Here is a 15,833-nt window from a genome sequence, read left to right as displayed (position 1 = left end):
AAGTACAGTACACTGAATTTACTAGTCACAAGCTGACAAATACTACCACGAGAAACAAAGTGGGCAAATTAGAGGCTGACCTGTAAGTCTGGATTGGCAGCTGCTTTTTGGAGTTCTGCACTGATAATCTTCTCAGTTTTTTCTCGAGCTGCTTGTTCCACCATACGTTGGCTTAACACAGAGAGTTTGGCCAGGGCCGAGGACAGTTCATCTGTGGCTAAGGCTTGCCGTGCTCTATCTTGCCAACTCATGGCACGTTCTGTCAAACACTGAAGTGCTTCTCCTTCAGGTAACCGAACAGGCAACTTCTGAAGGGATACCAGGAGTGACAGAATAGTCTCGAGCCTGGGCCTTCGAGATCTCATGCAAAGAGGGCAAAGGAATTTTACATCTTTAGCCTGCCAGCTGGATCCCTTTTTCTGGGAACTCGATTTTGGAAGGGGAACACAATTATTATGGAACCAGTCTTTGCAGAGCTCACACTGCAGCATAAACCCACTGGCTGTCTTGCGGCAAACACAAAATTTTACTTCTTCTATGCGGTCCACAATTGTCATCTTGGCTAGGTTGGCTGCTCTGAGGGAATGCATGGCCTCAATCTCCTTTTGTTCTCGTTCTTTGAAAACTGCCACCTATACACAACAAGCATTTAATTAAAAGGAGTCATTCTAAAATATCCACAAAATATCAAAGAATGCCAGTGGCAATTTCCTGAAAGGTGGGTTACCCTTCTAGTTTCCACATAAACATTTCTCATCTGTAAAATGGACAAACTGCTATGATATTTGATAATTTATATCAAGAGTACTTTGTGTAGAGTACAGTATAAAGGGGGTATTTCTTTCTTTTTTCTTTTTTGTGGAGTTGAGGATCGAACCTTGGGCCTTTTGCTTGCTAGGCAATCACTCTATCAGAGCTAAATCCCCAACCCCAAGAGGGTATTTCTTGAGATCAAGCACTCATACCAAGTTCCTGGCTCTTGGACTTACAGACTATTGATCTGCAGCACAACTTTTCTAGATCTTAGTTTTCTGAAAAGTGCACACATGCCACCAACCACATTTTATTGTTTTAAGGATTGAATACAATAATACACCAAGGTACCTTAATCTGACACCCAGAACAACAAACAGTAAGTAATGGTTTCCTGTTCCATTCTTACTTTCCTCTGGAGACCTCTCCATTTCATTTAGAAGCAGAACAAAGCCTGATGATCTACTACAACAGTATCTCATAAAACTCTTTTTAACACAGTAAATAAGAACAAACAGAATTAAAGGATCACAATATCATTAGCATATATTCTTTTTTTTTTTTTTTTTTTTGAGGCAGGGTTTCTCTGTAGTTTTGCGCCTTTCCTGGAACTCGCTTTGTAGACCAGGCTGGCGTTGAACTCACAGAGATCCACCTGTCTCTGTCTCCCGAGTGCTGGGATTAAAGGTGTGCGCCACCATCACTCGGTCACATATTCTTTTTAAATTACTAATAGTTCTGAAATAATTTTGAAATAATTTCTAGTTTTACTTGCTGATAAGAATGACTTACTAGGCAAGCTCTCTAATGAAGACTATTTTCTTTGGCCTCAAAAATTGGATTACTTGGGTTGGGGATTTAGCTCAGTGGTAGAGTGCTTGCCTAGCAAGCGCAAGGCCCTGGGTTCAATCCTCAGCTCAAACAAAAAAACCAAAAAAACAAAACAAAACAAAAAAACCTGGATTACTTATGGAAAGAATCCTATCAAGTTACTTAGTGCATGCAAACACCTACAATTATGTATTTCCCAAACTAATTTTTATTTTTATTCTTACTTCTCAGGCTCCTAATAATTCTATTCTTCCTAGTCTGTCAGTTTTTAAAAAGCACAATCCTTGTAACCACAGACGTTTTACTGACCACTCACTGTACTGCTGGTTACTAATTAGAGACTGATGAGAGGGCTCTTTGTTGTTGTTTACTCCGAGACAGGGTTTTTCTGTACAGCTCTGGACGGCCTGGAACTCAGAGACCGCCTGCCTCTGCCTCCTGAGTGCTGGGATTAAAGGCCTGTGCCATCACTGCCTGGTGAGAGGTTTTTATTTTTTGAAAGATTTATTTATTTACTATGTATACAGCACGTATGACTGCAGGCCAGAAGAGGGCACCAGATCCCGTTACAGATGGTTGTGAGCCACCATGTGGTTGCTGGGAATTGAACTCAGGACCTCTGGAAGAGCAGTCAGTGCTCTTAACCTCTGAGCCATCTCTCCAGTCCCCTGGTGAGAGTTTTTAAAGTAAGTGTTATCAATAAACTAGTAGTTTCTTTGAAAACCAAGATAAAGTACTAAGAACCATAAAATGCTATTAATTCTAATTCAGTGATCCATTCCTACAGGTCAAGACTAAGAAAATGATTTTTCAAAAAGAAATGGGCAGAGAATTCGTGGAAAACACCCATGCCTTTCATTCAGTTTTCCTAGAAATTAAAACTACCTTCCCCAAAAGGCCTAATTTTAAAAATGCACAAAGTAGCTTTTATCCATGTAGTTGATAATAATGTAAGGTACCATTTCAAGATTATCAAAAGGTAACTTTTATAGCTCAGTGGCCATGGTGGCAGTGCATTCCTTTAATCCCAACACTCAGGAAGCAGAGGCAGGTGGAGCTCTGTGAGTTCAAGGCCAGTCTGGTCTACAAAAGAGTTTCAGGACAGCCAGGACTCTTACACAGAGAGACACTGTCTTGAAAAACAAACAAGCAGGGGTTGGGGTTTGAGCTCAGTGGTAGAGCGCTTGCCTAGCAAGCACAAGGCCCGGAGTTAGATCCTCAGCTCAAAAAAAAAGAGAAAAAAACAAAACAAAACAAAACAAAAAAACCAAGCAAAAAAACAGAAAAAAAAAAAGACGACTTTACTTATTCTTGCTACAAATAAATGATAAATATTAGAGGTCCTACAAAGAAATTCACATTCTTACTTATAACAGAAAAAGCTTATTAAAAGGCAAAAAATTTAACTTTCGGTGACTACTGAGTAGGCAAGGGAATAGCTCAATAGTAGAACATTCTAGCATTCAAGAGACCCACATTTAATCCCAAGAACAACAAAAACAAAACTACTCAGTAAAGTATGGACTAATATGATGAACTATTTTATATGTATTAATGTAGGAAAAAGGGGCTGGCTAAAGAAAACCACCCTGACCCTGGGGCCCAGAGCTAGAGAAAGATGGCTCATACCAGGGCAGAAAGAAACAAAATTTGGATCAGATTAGGGCCATCTTTGCCCCTGGCCAACTGACTTGTGAAACCAACCAATCACAGAGAAGGAAAGTAGCACCCTGGCCCTGGGGCCCAGCACCAGGGAAAGAAACACAGCCTGGGTTTGGGACTTGAGCCAGAGAAATGAACACTTTATCCCCAAACCCAGAATCAAGGAAATATGCCCTGACTCTGAAACCAGTACAAACCAATACCAAAGAAACACTCTTGGTCCCTAGAATCAGAGTCAGTGAAAGAAATATACCCTGGCCTTAGAATTAGTGTCAAAAAGTCAAGAAAAGGCCAGCAAAAGAAACACAGTTTGGTTCTGAAATCAGAGCCATCTCTGCCCCTAGCCCAACTAAACTGACCAATCCCTGGGCAGAAAAAAACTAACCAATCACTGGTTGACTCTGTCCCAAGACATCCTATATAAACCCCCATGCCTGGTCAGTTGTGGGCTGTTCTCTCCACCCTGGTAGAGACAGCCACTCCTCTGAACTCGTCCTTCCCAAATGAATCTCTTTCTCAAAAGAGTTTTGGGTATGAAGATCTTCATTCACTGGTGCAGAGAAGAACCTTGCTGAGACATCCCATAGTGGACAGAGAGCATGGAGGAGCTGAACAGAAGAACCTTGCTGAGATGTGCCTCAGTGGACAGAGCAAGGGAAAGCTGAAAAAGTAACACTTTTCTCTGGAGCCAGAGGAGATTGCTACATTTCTGTAGGGGATTCCCCTTTTGTACACTGAAGCAAAAGAAGCAACATCTTAGACCTGAGAAGCAGAGCTCTGCTAGGAAGCCTCCTTAAAAAGTGGGAGCTGAGCAAAGCTCAGCTGTAGCAGCTCTCCAGGAGAGGAGCAGGATTGCTATATTCTGCGGGGAGACCATCCCCCACCACACCAGGTATAGCCTGACTCCTGAATAGTCAGGATACACTTCCCCTGCTGAACTGTCCTAGCAGCTCCAGGCCTGATCCTCCCAAGCAGTCAGCATTAACTTCCCCTCCAGTACTGAGCTGACCTAAGTGGCTTGAGGTTTCCCTTGCCCTCCAGGGCTGCTGTCTCATTGCTGCTCCAGCCTTGGCCTGACTCCCCAAGTGGTCAGGACACCTCTCCCCAGAGTCACAAAACTCATATTTTGGTGCCGAAATCCCGGGACCAAACCCATAGAATTGCAACAAATTTACTTACAATTAAAAGAACAACAGTAAGTAATAAATGTGGAGCTTGGGGATGTAACTCAGTGAGACAGCATTTGACCAGCATATATGAGGTCCAAGGATGCATTCCCAATAGCAGCACCCCACCCACACCCCCCAAAAAAGAAAAGAAAAAAATAGAAGAAAAAAATAAACGAACCCTTTTGGGAAGAGAACAAACAGTAAACTTTTTATACTATGATACACACACATTAATAAACAACACAGGAAAATAAACAGTTAAAAACCTGCTAACATCTTCCACAAACCTTTGCATTCACAAAGCAAATTCAAGGTCCTTACCACCATGGCTGTATCTCTGGTCTCCTCTAGTCCTTCTTCTAAGTCACTCAAAGGCTCAAGGTCTAGGTCCTTCTCCTTTTCTTTTTCTATTACTTCTTTTACTTTTTTTCTCCTGTTTTTACCACTCCCATATACACCAATGTCAGTTCTGGGACTTAGCACCTGCAAAATTTAAAAAACATAACTCCAGTTTAAAAACGAACAAACAAACATCAAAACTCCTGAGAGTGAGAGTAACTATTAATGGACCACTCATCATGTTCAAGGTACCTTTTTATTTATTATCTTTAATATTTTATAGGCAGGATCTTACTCTGTGTATCACAGGCTGGCCTACAATTTGTGGTGATTTTCTTGCCTCAGCCACCAAACCAGGGATCCATGTATGTTATTTAAATTTTCATAACAACTGTACATTAATGGCATTACTTCCCAGGTTTCATTGACAAGAGAGACAAGGGACACTTTGAGGAAAAAGGTTGAAATTCTGCTGGGGGTTAATGCTCTTGTTCACTGTAAAGATTTGTCACTCAAATTGGTTTAATAAAATGCTGACTGGCCAGCAGCCAGGTAAGAAGTATAGGCGAGGCGACCAGACTAGGAGAATTCTGGGAAGAGGAAGGGCAGGCGCCAGTCAGATGCAGAGGAAACAGGATGAGAATGCTGAACTGAGAAAAGGCACCAAACCATGTGGCTAAACACAGGTAAGAATTATGGGTTAATTTAACTGTAAGATCTAGATAGTAATAAATGGTGGAGCATTTATAAGTAATATTAAGCCTCTGAGTCAATTATTTGGGAAGCAGGTATTTGGGAACAGGCAGGTGGGAGAGAAACGGCCTACAAAATTCTAAAGTCTATCCTCTTTAACTACTGTGTTCAACTGCTCAAGATAAAAAGAATTAAATGTTTTTTATAAGGTATTATAAGGGTTAAGGTATATGCTGGTTGCTTTTTCTGGATACAGCACAGACTAATGAAGAAGAGCTTGCCTAAGACTTCAGGTTTCAATTTAACATCTAACACTACCTAAGAGAATTTAGTTATAATGATGACTACATTAACTGAAAAGAAACTTTCACCAGCATCACTACAGGGAGCCATTTATCAGCTGCTGTGATAGTGCTGAAGAACACACACACACAGGAGATACTCGTCACCTGTAACAACGTATGGCTGGAATTCTTCTTAAGGAAGGTCCGCCCAGTCCGTTCTCTCCAGGCTCGTGCTGCTGCAACCTGTGATTCCACTTGAGGCAATGCATCAAGACGCACAGGGATAGGGCGGCCTTTAGCAGATAAGCTCTCAAGCTGCTCCAAGTAAGCATAGTTGCTGCCGCTCTGGAAACAGAATGGTGTTTGGGAATATGTTAGGGGAACTTGGTTCAATGTTGTTGTTATTATTATTTTAATACAAAACAAGGAATGGAACCTAGGCCTTGTATTAACTAGGCAGGCACTATACCACTAAGGGACATTTTCAATCTTAGTGTTAACTTTTGTGCTAAACCAACTAGTTGGAAATCTTTAAGAAAATTTATAAATTTTCTATAGAAAGTTTATAAAAATTAATTTGAAAGCCCTGAATGGCCTGGAACTCACTTTGTAGGCCAGGCTGGCCTCATATTCAACAGAGATTCACTTGTTTCTGCCTTCCAAGGAATTAATTTTGTTTTGTTTTTTGAGACAGGGTTTCTCTGTGTAACAATCCTGGCTGTCCTGAAACTCCCTTTGTGGACCAGGCTGGCCTCAAACTCACTCAGATCCACCTGCCTCTCCTTCCTAAATGCTGAGATTAAAGGTGAACACCCAGCAGTGGAATTAATTTTTTTTTTAAGAGGAATTAACTTTTTAACAAAGATTTTCTTTTAATAATTAATATAATAAGGGGATCAGTAAGATAAAAATACTTCAAAGGACAAGTGAAGAACAGAAATGTATAAATGCAACTAGAAATAAAGAATGAATTTGCTACTAGATGCAAATAAGTCTTTTTTTAAAAAGATTTATTTATTTTTATTTTATGTGTATGAGTGTCTTGCCTGAATGTGTATGTAATCATGTACAGTGTCCATTAGCAGTCAGAGGTGTTGTATCTCCTGGAACTGGAGTTATAGATCATTGTGAGCTGCCATGTGGGTGCTGAGAAGTGAAGCCAGGTCCTCTGCAAAAGCAGTAAGTCCTCTTAACCCCTGAGCCATTGCTTAAACCCTTGTAAACAATGTCATAGAGGATAACGGAAGAATATTTTCTGCAGAGTTGAAATCCATTTTACCATTACAAGTCCAAATTTAACTCCTACTAAAAGCAGTACCTTAGATTGGGTAGCCACCTACTGCTCATGTCATACAATGAAAGCTATGAACTACTACTTTCCTCTTAAATTCATGGTGTTTCAGTATTTCCATGCAATGAAAACAATACTGTTTTTAGAATCATTATACTCTATTCTAGTAAAAGATTATTTCTCATGTAGCAACTGACATAATTGCCTGAAAATTTACTTTGAAAGATATATCTGGGAAAACAGAGACAAGAAATCTATGAATTAATGCCAGGAGTGGTAGTGCATGCCTATAATCCCAGCACTCAGAAGATAGAAAGCAGATTCAGAGTTCAAAGCCCACTTCAGCTACACAGCAAATTAGAAGCCAGCTTGTGCTATTTGAAATACTGTTGTAAAAAATGAACAAGTAAATCTTATGAATTCTTTAAAACAGTAATACAGAGATTGGGACTGGAGAGATGGCTTAGTGGTTAAGAGTTTTCTGCTCATGTAGAAGACCCAGGTTCAGTTCCCAACACCCACATGTCAGCTCATATTAGTCTATAACTCTAGTTCCTGGAAATCCAATACCCTTTTCTAGCTTTTGTGAGCTTCTGTGTATATGTGGTACACATACAAACACTCAGACACAAATACATACATATAAAAATGATTTTAAATAGTAATATACTCTGTTGTTATGAAATACTATAAACACAAATCACTAGGTACCAAGATAAAGAGTTAGCTAAACATACAGATAAAAAATGCTCAGATATCGAAAGGGTCACAAATAATATATTCATTCTTATTCTGTCTGGTGCAAAACTATTGTCCCTTGACTACAGAACACCTTAGTGGTAAACCTAGAAATCACACTGGGTGGTGGTGGCGCACACCTTTAATCCCAGTACTCAGGAGTCAGAGGCAGGTTGCTCTTGAGGCCAGCCTGGTCTATAAAGTGAATTCCAGGACAGGCTCCGAAGCGACACAGAGAAATCCTGTCTCAAGCCCCCCAACCCTCCTAAAAAAACCTTGAAATCACGTAATCTGAAGAAGGGTTGTCCTACTAAAAGAATGTGTTCACTTAGAGCCTACAAGTTAGCACCCTATCAAAGGGAAAGACTAACAGACAGACAGTCCTTCAAAATTATTAAGGAGGCAAGCCAAGAATAGTGGTACATGACTTTAACTCCAGGACTGTGATGGCAGAGGCAGGCAGATCTTTCTGAGTTTGAGGCTAGCCTGGGCTACATAGTAAGTTTCAGGCTAGTTTCCAGGCCTCTTCTGAGTTTCAGGCCAGTCAGTGCTACAAAGTAAGACCCTGCTTCAAAGAACAAAAATAGATAAATGAATGAATGAATGAGTGAATGAATGAATGAATAAAATATAAAACGTGAAATAATTTATATGCCATAAAATATAAACGCCCCTGGGGCTGGAGAGATGGCTCAGAGGTTAAGAGCACTGGCTGCTCTTCCAAAGGTCCCGAGTTCAATTCCCAGCAACCACATGGTGGCTCTTAGCCATCTATAATGAGATCTGGGGCCTTCTTCTGGCCTGCAGGCATACATGCAGGCAGAACACTGTATACACAATCAATCAATCAATAAACAAATGGCCCTTTCTCTGAAAAGTTGAATACCTAACTCTATCACCTTTCCTACCCAAAACTAGTAACCTTTAAATATTTACTATTTATTCTGAACTATAAAATCAGAGGAAGAATAGGTGAACTTTATTTATTTATTTTTTTGGTTTTTTGAGACAGGGTTTCTCTGTGCAGCTTTGCGCACTTCCTGGATCTTGCTTGGTAGCCTAGGCTGGCCTTGAACTCACAGAGATCCACCTGCCTCTGCCTCCCGAATGCTGGGACTAAAGGCGTGCACCACCACCGCCCGGCTAGGTATGATTACTTTACTATGATTACTCTAAAGTAAGGTTCACACAATTGATTTATAAGAATGTATTACCTGGTAGGTTGGCTAATCTGAAAGGTTTTTTTTACCTGAATAGCTTCCACTTTAGCTGTCCAGTCACGAGCCTTTTGTAAGGCTTCTTTTAAGGACAACACATTGGGTAGAAAGGCTGGAATGTTCTTGGCTTCATTCACAATATTTTCTAAATTTGCCATACTGTGCCGAGGTCTAAATGAATAAAATAGTAAGATACTAAGTAAAAGATACTAAGAATTAAAATAGCATTCTATAATATGTAAATAACTCATATTCATGATCTTATTTAATTCTTACCATACTCCCATAAGCAATCAAAGCAGCTACCATCTTTATTTCTATTTTACAGACAAGAAAACTAAGGAGTCATTCCTCTTAAAATAATATAGTTCATGACACACCTGATGTACTGATTTAGGATGAGTCTTGGCTCTAGACTCCGTTTACTGCTTAGTCCTAGACTACCTCCATTCTACCTCTCTAAAATACCTGCAATGATCAGAGATGGGCTACCAACATAGGAAGTAATAGAACAGAAACCCATTCATGTTAACACATACTTTCCTTCAACTATATTCATTAACATCTAATTATTCATGATGGACAAAACAAAGACCTCGGAATCATTCATCAAAATCCAAGAATTATATTAGAACTGGAAACTAGCAACAAATTTCTTTAGACTCATAGACATGGGAAGTAGTAAATAGCTCTGCCCAGAGAATTGAAAGTGCTTCTGACCAAGGCCCTAAACAAACATATTATCTGACGAAAGTAAGAAAAAAGTATGGACAAATTTTGTCTTTAAGTTGGCAATTTCAGCCAGAGATAGGAGATAGAGTGATGGGTGCAGGGACAAGCTGGGGTATGAGTTATGTATGAAGTAGAAGAGGTTGGGCAGTAAACACATGAAGAATTTTGAGTCCCACGGGCCCAATCTGTAAAGCAATCGGAAGCTTACAAAGACTGCAACTGTGGAAAAGTCAGGAAGCATTCCAGGTACTGCAGACTACTAATGAGCCAGAGTGGCTGGTTTTTGCCTCATAAATCTTTTCAAACTTGGCAGGAGAATTTTGTTCTGTTTTTTTAGGTTGTCATGTAGCTTAGGCTGGCCTTGAATTCTTTGTCCTTTGGCTTCTATTTCTCAAGTCCTGGGGTGAGCCACCACATCCAGACACAGAAAGAGAACTGCTAATAAGGAAGTAAGCTGTGTGGTGGTGAGAGGCACCATGATGAAAGAAAGTCAAGGTGTCATCAAATATGGTGTAGGAACCGTCATGGTGTCTCTGTCTGTCTGTCTGTCTGTCTCTCTCTCTCTCTCTCTCTCTCTCTCTCTCTCTCTCTCTCTCACACACACACACACACACACACACACACACACACACACACACACACGTCGTTTCAGTACTCAAGAAGCAGAGGAAGGTGGAGCTCTCTGAGTTCAAGTTTCAGGCCAGTCAGGGCTATGCAGTGAGACTCTGTCTCAGATAGTCAACAAAACTAAACAAAATGAAGGAATACTTCACTGACTTGTCAGAAGAAAAGAAAGTTTCTCAGAAATGATATTTAACTGTTTGCATCCTTTCTAAAAATAAGTTAGTGAACAATGGTAGGGCCAAAGATAGAGTAGGTAGTAGAAGTCTATCACAGATGCTACAGGAAGAGGGAACAAAGTAAATCCACAAAGGTATGAAGAGAAAGCACAGTATGTTTGAGGAATGTGGGGTTGGGTGGACGGGTATAAACTACTATCTTTGGAATATGCAATAATAATGACAAAAGATGAGACTAGACAAAAATTAAGCGAACAGTTAGATGACAAATGGCCTTAGAAATCAGCTTAAGGAATTTGGGCTTCATATTGTGGGCAATGGAAACCAGTCTAGGGTCCTGAGCAAGAGAAGAAGTGACACTTATACTTAGGATAACAGCAGTCAGTGTAGAATGGGTAAGAAAGGGTAAGGTTAGACCACAGACAGATGAGCTGGGACAGCAGCTTGAGAGAACAACAGGAAACAATAATCCCACAAGCAGACTGAGCAAAACTACTCTTTTAAAACAGTGAGTTTTAGGAGCTGAAGAGATAGCTCAGGGGTTAAGAGCACTGGCTGCTCTTCCAGAGGACCTGGGTTCAAGTCCCAACAACCACATAGTGGCTCACAACCACCTGTAATGAGATCTGGTGCCCTCTTCTGGCCTGTAGGCAGAGCACTGTATACATAATAAATCTTAAAAAACAAACAAACAAAAAAAAAAAACCAACAAAAAAAACCCCACAACAAAACAGTGAGTTTTAAAGGACTAAGAAAGATAACTGTGAACCTTTTAAAGTTCTACATCTTTTGAATGAAGATAGAACAAACTTGTGGGCTGGGGATATAGCTCAGCACTACAAGGCTGGTCTAGCATACACAAGACATTATTTTCAATCTCCAGCACTGCAAATATAAATTGATTTCATCAAACAATCCCCAGAAAACAAAAATGAGTAAGAGTCAGAGCCACTGAGGAAAAACCAACATGCTGAGTTTGAGGGTAAGAAAGTAAGAGAGGTCAAGGGTAAACGAGTAACAAAGTACTTGCTGCAATATTTGAAAGTTGGAATAACTTATAGAAGAAAGAAACAAAGGACAGGGTTGGAAATGAGTTAATTTAGACATAGGGAGAAATCTGTGGGAAAATCCAGTGAGATTAGCTAAAAAGCACAAGGCATTTACTAAAGAAATTTATGTTAGAAACTAAAATTTTAGGAGTTAGGATGGAGTGGTGATGTATGTCTTTAATGCCAGCACTTGCGAGGAAAAGGCAGGTAGATCTTTCTGAGTTCAAAGCCACCCTGGTCTACCTATCGAGTTCCAGAACAGCCAGAGCTACACAGTGAGATCCTATCTTCAAACAAACAAACAAACAAACAAACAAACAAACGTTTAAGGAAAAAGAGTAAAAGTTATGCTAGATAAATATATACAAAGACGGTAAACAAAGCCAAGAAATTTCCAAGGAAAACATACAGAGTAAAAAGAGGAAGCTGCTATTTAGGAGGCAAAGAGAAGGAAACGAAAGACTTACTAGTCAATGCTAAGAGAGCAAATGTACTAAGACATGGCTGAGAAAGTTCATTCCAACAGAATCAGAAAATATTTCATTTCCCACTATTTCTACCAATGACACCACCACCTTTTATTTTCTTCATGGCATTAAATATCTGAAATTCATTTATCCACTTTTCTCTCTTCACTAAGACGTTAGCTCTATAGGAGTTGGGACCTTCTGCGTCTTGTTCACTACTGTCCTCACAGAAATAGGTGTGATAGGTAGCAGGTACTCCACAACCCTGCACTACAAAACTCAAGGGAAAATATATAAGGGTTATTATACTTAGATTACTGGAAATAGAATTAAAAGAGATTAAAAACACAGTGAAGCAAAATCATCAGAGCTTACTTAGTGACTGATGAAACACAGGAAATGAGAAGAAAGGCTTCAAAAATTATTACCAACAAAACTTCACTGGGTAATTGAAGAGGACCAATCAGTTTCCTATTCCAAAGTCATTTCCCTTCCCCATTTAAAATGTTCCCATCTCCATGAACTGTCACAAATCAGAAGACGTAGTTATTTGAATATTTAGGATATTAGAAGTTACAAATAAATTTTGGTGTGTATTCTGCACAGCATTTACTTTTTTTTTCTTTTCTTTTTTTTTTTTTTTTTACTGCTTTATGTATATAACATTTTGCCTGCATGTACATTTTGTTTTGTTTTTTTGAGACAGGGTTTCTCTGGCCTCGAACTCACAGAGATCTGCCTGGCTCTGCCTTCTGAGTGCTGGGATTAAAGGTGTGTGCCACCATGGCCTGGCCTGCACAGCATTTACAAAGCAAAATATCCAGACTATAGAGAGGCTCCTTTTAACTAAACAAAACTGTATGAAGTCATCTAAGTGTTTCCAATCAAATGCTTCCAAGGGCGTTTTGCCTATGCACATGTCTGTGTTTTGATCCTCTGGAACTAGAGTTACAGACACTGCTCAGCTACCATGTGGGTGCTAAGAATCAAACCAGGAATCCTCCCTCTGGTAGAGTAGCCTGTTCTCTTAACTGCTGAGCCAGCACTCTGCCCCCTCAATGAGCATTTTGTAGTTCTTATTTCCTAACTGTATCAACAACATGGACTTGAAACAATACTGTTTCCTATCATTTGCAGTTACCTAACAAAATCTACTAAAGAACAGTCTGGATACATCTGAAACTCTACATGTAGCCCCATTTGATTCTCATTCCACTGTTTAATTTTTTAAAAAAAATTATGACTTGAACCTGGGTCCTCTGGAGAAGCAACTAGTGCTCTTAAGTACTGAGACATCTCTGTACCCTTGACTTAAGTTATTAGAGAGGTAACTGTCACCAAAAAGTTTTCACCTTGCCTGAAGGCAGACCTTAGCCTTCTCTTCCCATCGTTCAGAAACTGTGAGGAGCTCCTGCAGTTCAGCCATGGCTTTTTCTACAGCGTGATGAGGTGCCAACCCTACCCCAGAGTCAATCAGTTTCTTCATGACATCCAGAGTGACCTGTTGTGGATCTGACAGGGTTAGTCTTACTTCATCCAGCCACCGAGCCTGCTGGAGCTCTTGCTTCAGCCGAGGCAATTCAGGTAGCTCTACATAGAGACTCGAGCCCATGTCTATCAATGTTTGAAGTTTAGAAGAATCTGGGGTTTCATCCATCATGGCCTCCTGGGCACGCTCATGAAATTCTTCTACATCATCCAGCAGATTCTGAAAAGGTAAAAAAAAAAAAAAAATACAATAAAATAAAAACAAAAATAAACAGCTAGTTTGAAACTACAGCTAGTTAGTTACAGAGTACCTGCCTAGCATGTACAAGGCCTTGGGTTTGATCCCCTATCCTCAACACTACTACCAAAAACATAAAAGAGCAAGTGCTAAAAATAGCTCAGGCAAACTTTCGATTCTAGGCCCTCTTATAATCTCATCCTATCAGCACCAAATATTCAGGCAAGTATGTTACCTGGTAACTAATTTCTTTCTGAACTCCCTTTTAAGATTTACTATTTATGTGTATAACTGTTGTGCCCACATGTATGTATGTATGTATATGCATCGCGTGTGTGCGTGTATGTGAGGGTGGGGTGGGTGGGGGTGGGTGGGGGGGGGTAGGGGTGTGTGTGTGGCACCCTCAGAGGGCAGAATAGGACATCAGATCTCTTGGAAATGGAGGTAAGGATGGTTGTGAGCCACCGTGTGGGTGCTGGGATCCAAACCTGATCCTCTGGAAGAGGAACCAGTGCTCTTTACTGCTGAGCCACCTCTCTAGCTCCCATCTACACAATTAAAATATGGCTGAATCAATCAGACGTGTCTTTTTATGACAAAAGAAACATAACTGCTCCATCAGTAGATATTAAATGCTGACTCACTTAGCCATAGGCACTGTTGTAGCATATAGTATAGAGCAAGGTAAGTTCTTTGAAGTCTTAGTGTAGTATGAATCCTACTTGGTCTTAATAATAAAAACTCGGAGCCAGGTATGGGGTAAATGCTCAAAGATAGAGAGACAAAGGAGTAAGCCTTAGCCACCTCTCACCTCGCCAACTCCTCAGCTGAAAAGGGTGAATTCCTGTTTCCTCCTGCCTTATATTCCTCTGCCGCCCAGTCATATCACTGCCTGTCTCCACCTCCCTAGTGCTGGGATTAAAGGTGTGTGCCACCACTGCCTGGCCTCTATGGTTAACTAGTGGCCAGTTCCATACTCTGATCTCCAGGCAAGCTTTATTTGTTAGAGCACAAACAAAATACCACCACATTTTGCAATCAAAGAACCAGCTTATATCCCTTGTTCCTCCCTTTCTTTCCTGGGGATGGAGAGGAGGGGAATGTGCCATGATGTGTGTACATGGAGGTCAGAAGATAACTTGTGGAAGGTGGGTCCCACCGTAGATTACACAGGTCTCAGGGATGGAACTGAGGTCAGCAGACTTGATAGCAAGCACTTTTACCTACCGAGCCATCTTGCTAGACCCCATACATTGTAATATGTAGGTAGACAGTAATAAAAAAAATTTCAATTAGTTAGATATTCTAAATGTAAAATAGGGCAACCTAACAGAGAATGACCAAAGGTGAGAAAGGGCATACTAGTTAGCAGTAGTAACAGTATATGACATAGAATCAAAACTAAAACAAAGGCTTAGGGAGATGGCTCAGGAGATAAAGTGCTTTCTATATAAATGTTGAAGACTCACATAAAGTCGGGCAAGAATGGTAGCGAGCTTGTAATAAGGATTTTTGGGAGCTATAGCAAGGGAACCCCCAGGGCAAGCTGGCTAGCAGGACTAGCTGAATACGAGAGCTCAGGATTCAGAGAGGAGCCACGCCTCAGCAAACAAAGTGGAAAGAGACACCACCTCATGTACCTGCACAAACGTATGCCCACATATGAACGTGAATATGTAAGTTCATGCACACTACGAAAGAGAGAGAGGGAGGGAGGGAGGGAGGGAGGGAAGGAAAGAGGAGAAGGGGAGGGAGAGGAAAGATTTAAGAACTGGAAGAAGAATGTGGTGGAAATGGTTCAAGCCAGGCAAATATTAATGTCCCCTCACCCCCCTTTTTTGAGACAGGTCTCCATGTATCCCAGGGTGACCTTGAACTTCTGCCTCTCTGTGATGACTATTCATGATTGTCAACTTGACTATATCTGAAATGAACTACATACAATCCAGCATGACATAAGTGATATTTATTGAAACGAGATAAACAAGAAGGTATCAGGAAAGGGTCCACCTAAAGAAAGAGGTATATTTCCTGATACAGTCCAACACTTACTAGTAGTCAAGCTAAGGTGCTTTAAAAAGA

At 40.5% G+C, this 15,833-nt stretch overlaps 1 protein-coding gene across 1 annotated transcript in view; it reads right to left on the bottom strand.

Moving 5' to 3' along the window:
* Positions 1-15,833, bottom strand: part of Kdm5a (lysine demethylase 5A) — a 91,065-nt gene that overhangs the window by 20,122 nt on the left and 55,110 nt on the right. Inside the window, exons 19-23 of the mRNA XM_036180890.1 lie at positions 13,378-13,733; positions 9,010-9,148; positions 5,897-6,076; positions 4,737-4,898; positions 81-632 (exon numbers count right to left, since the gene is read on the bottom strand). Coding sequence (XP_036036783.1) covers positions 81-632; positions 4,737-4,898; positions 5,897-6,076; positions 9,010-9,148; positions 13,378-13,733 — 1,389 coding nt within the window. The remainder of the gene's footprint in view (positions 1-80; positions 633-4,736; positions 4,899-5,896; positions 6,077-9,009; positions 9,149-13,377; positions 13,734-15,833) is intronic.

This window comes from Onychomys torridus, chromosome 3 (assembly GCF_903995425.1).
Source record: "Onychomys torridus chromosome 3, mOncTor1.1, whole genome shotgun sequence".
NCBI classification, from domain to species: domain Eukaryota; kingdom Metazoa; phylum Chordata; class Mammalia; order Rodentia; family Cricetidae; genus Onychomys; species Onychomys torridus.
Note: the sequence above shows the minus strand (reverse complement) of the source record. Positions and strands in the feature narration are given on the sequence as shown.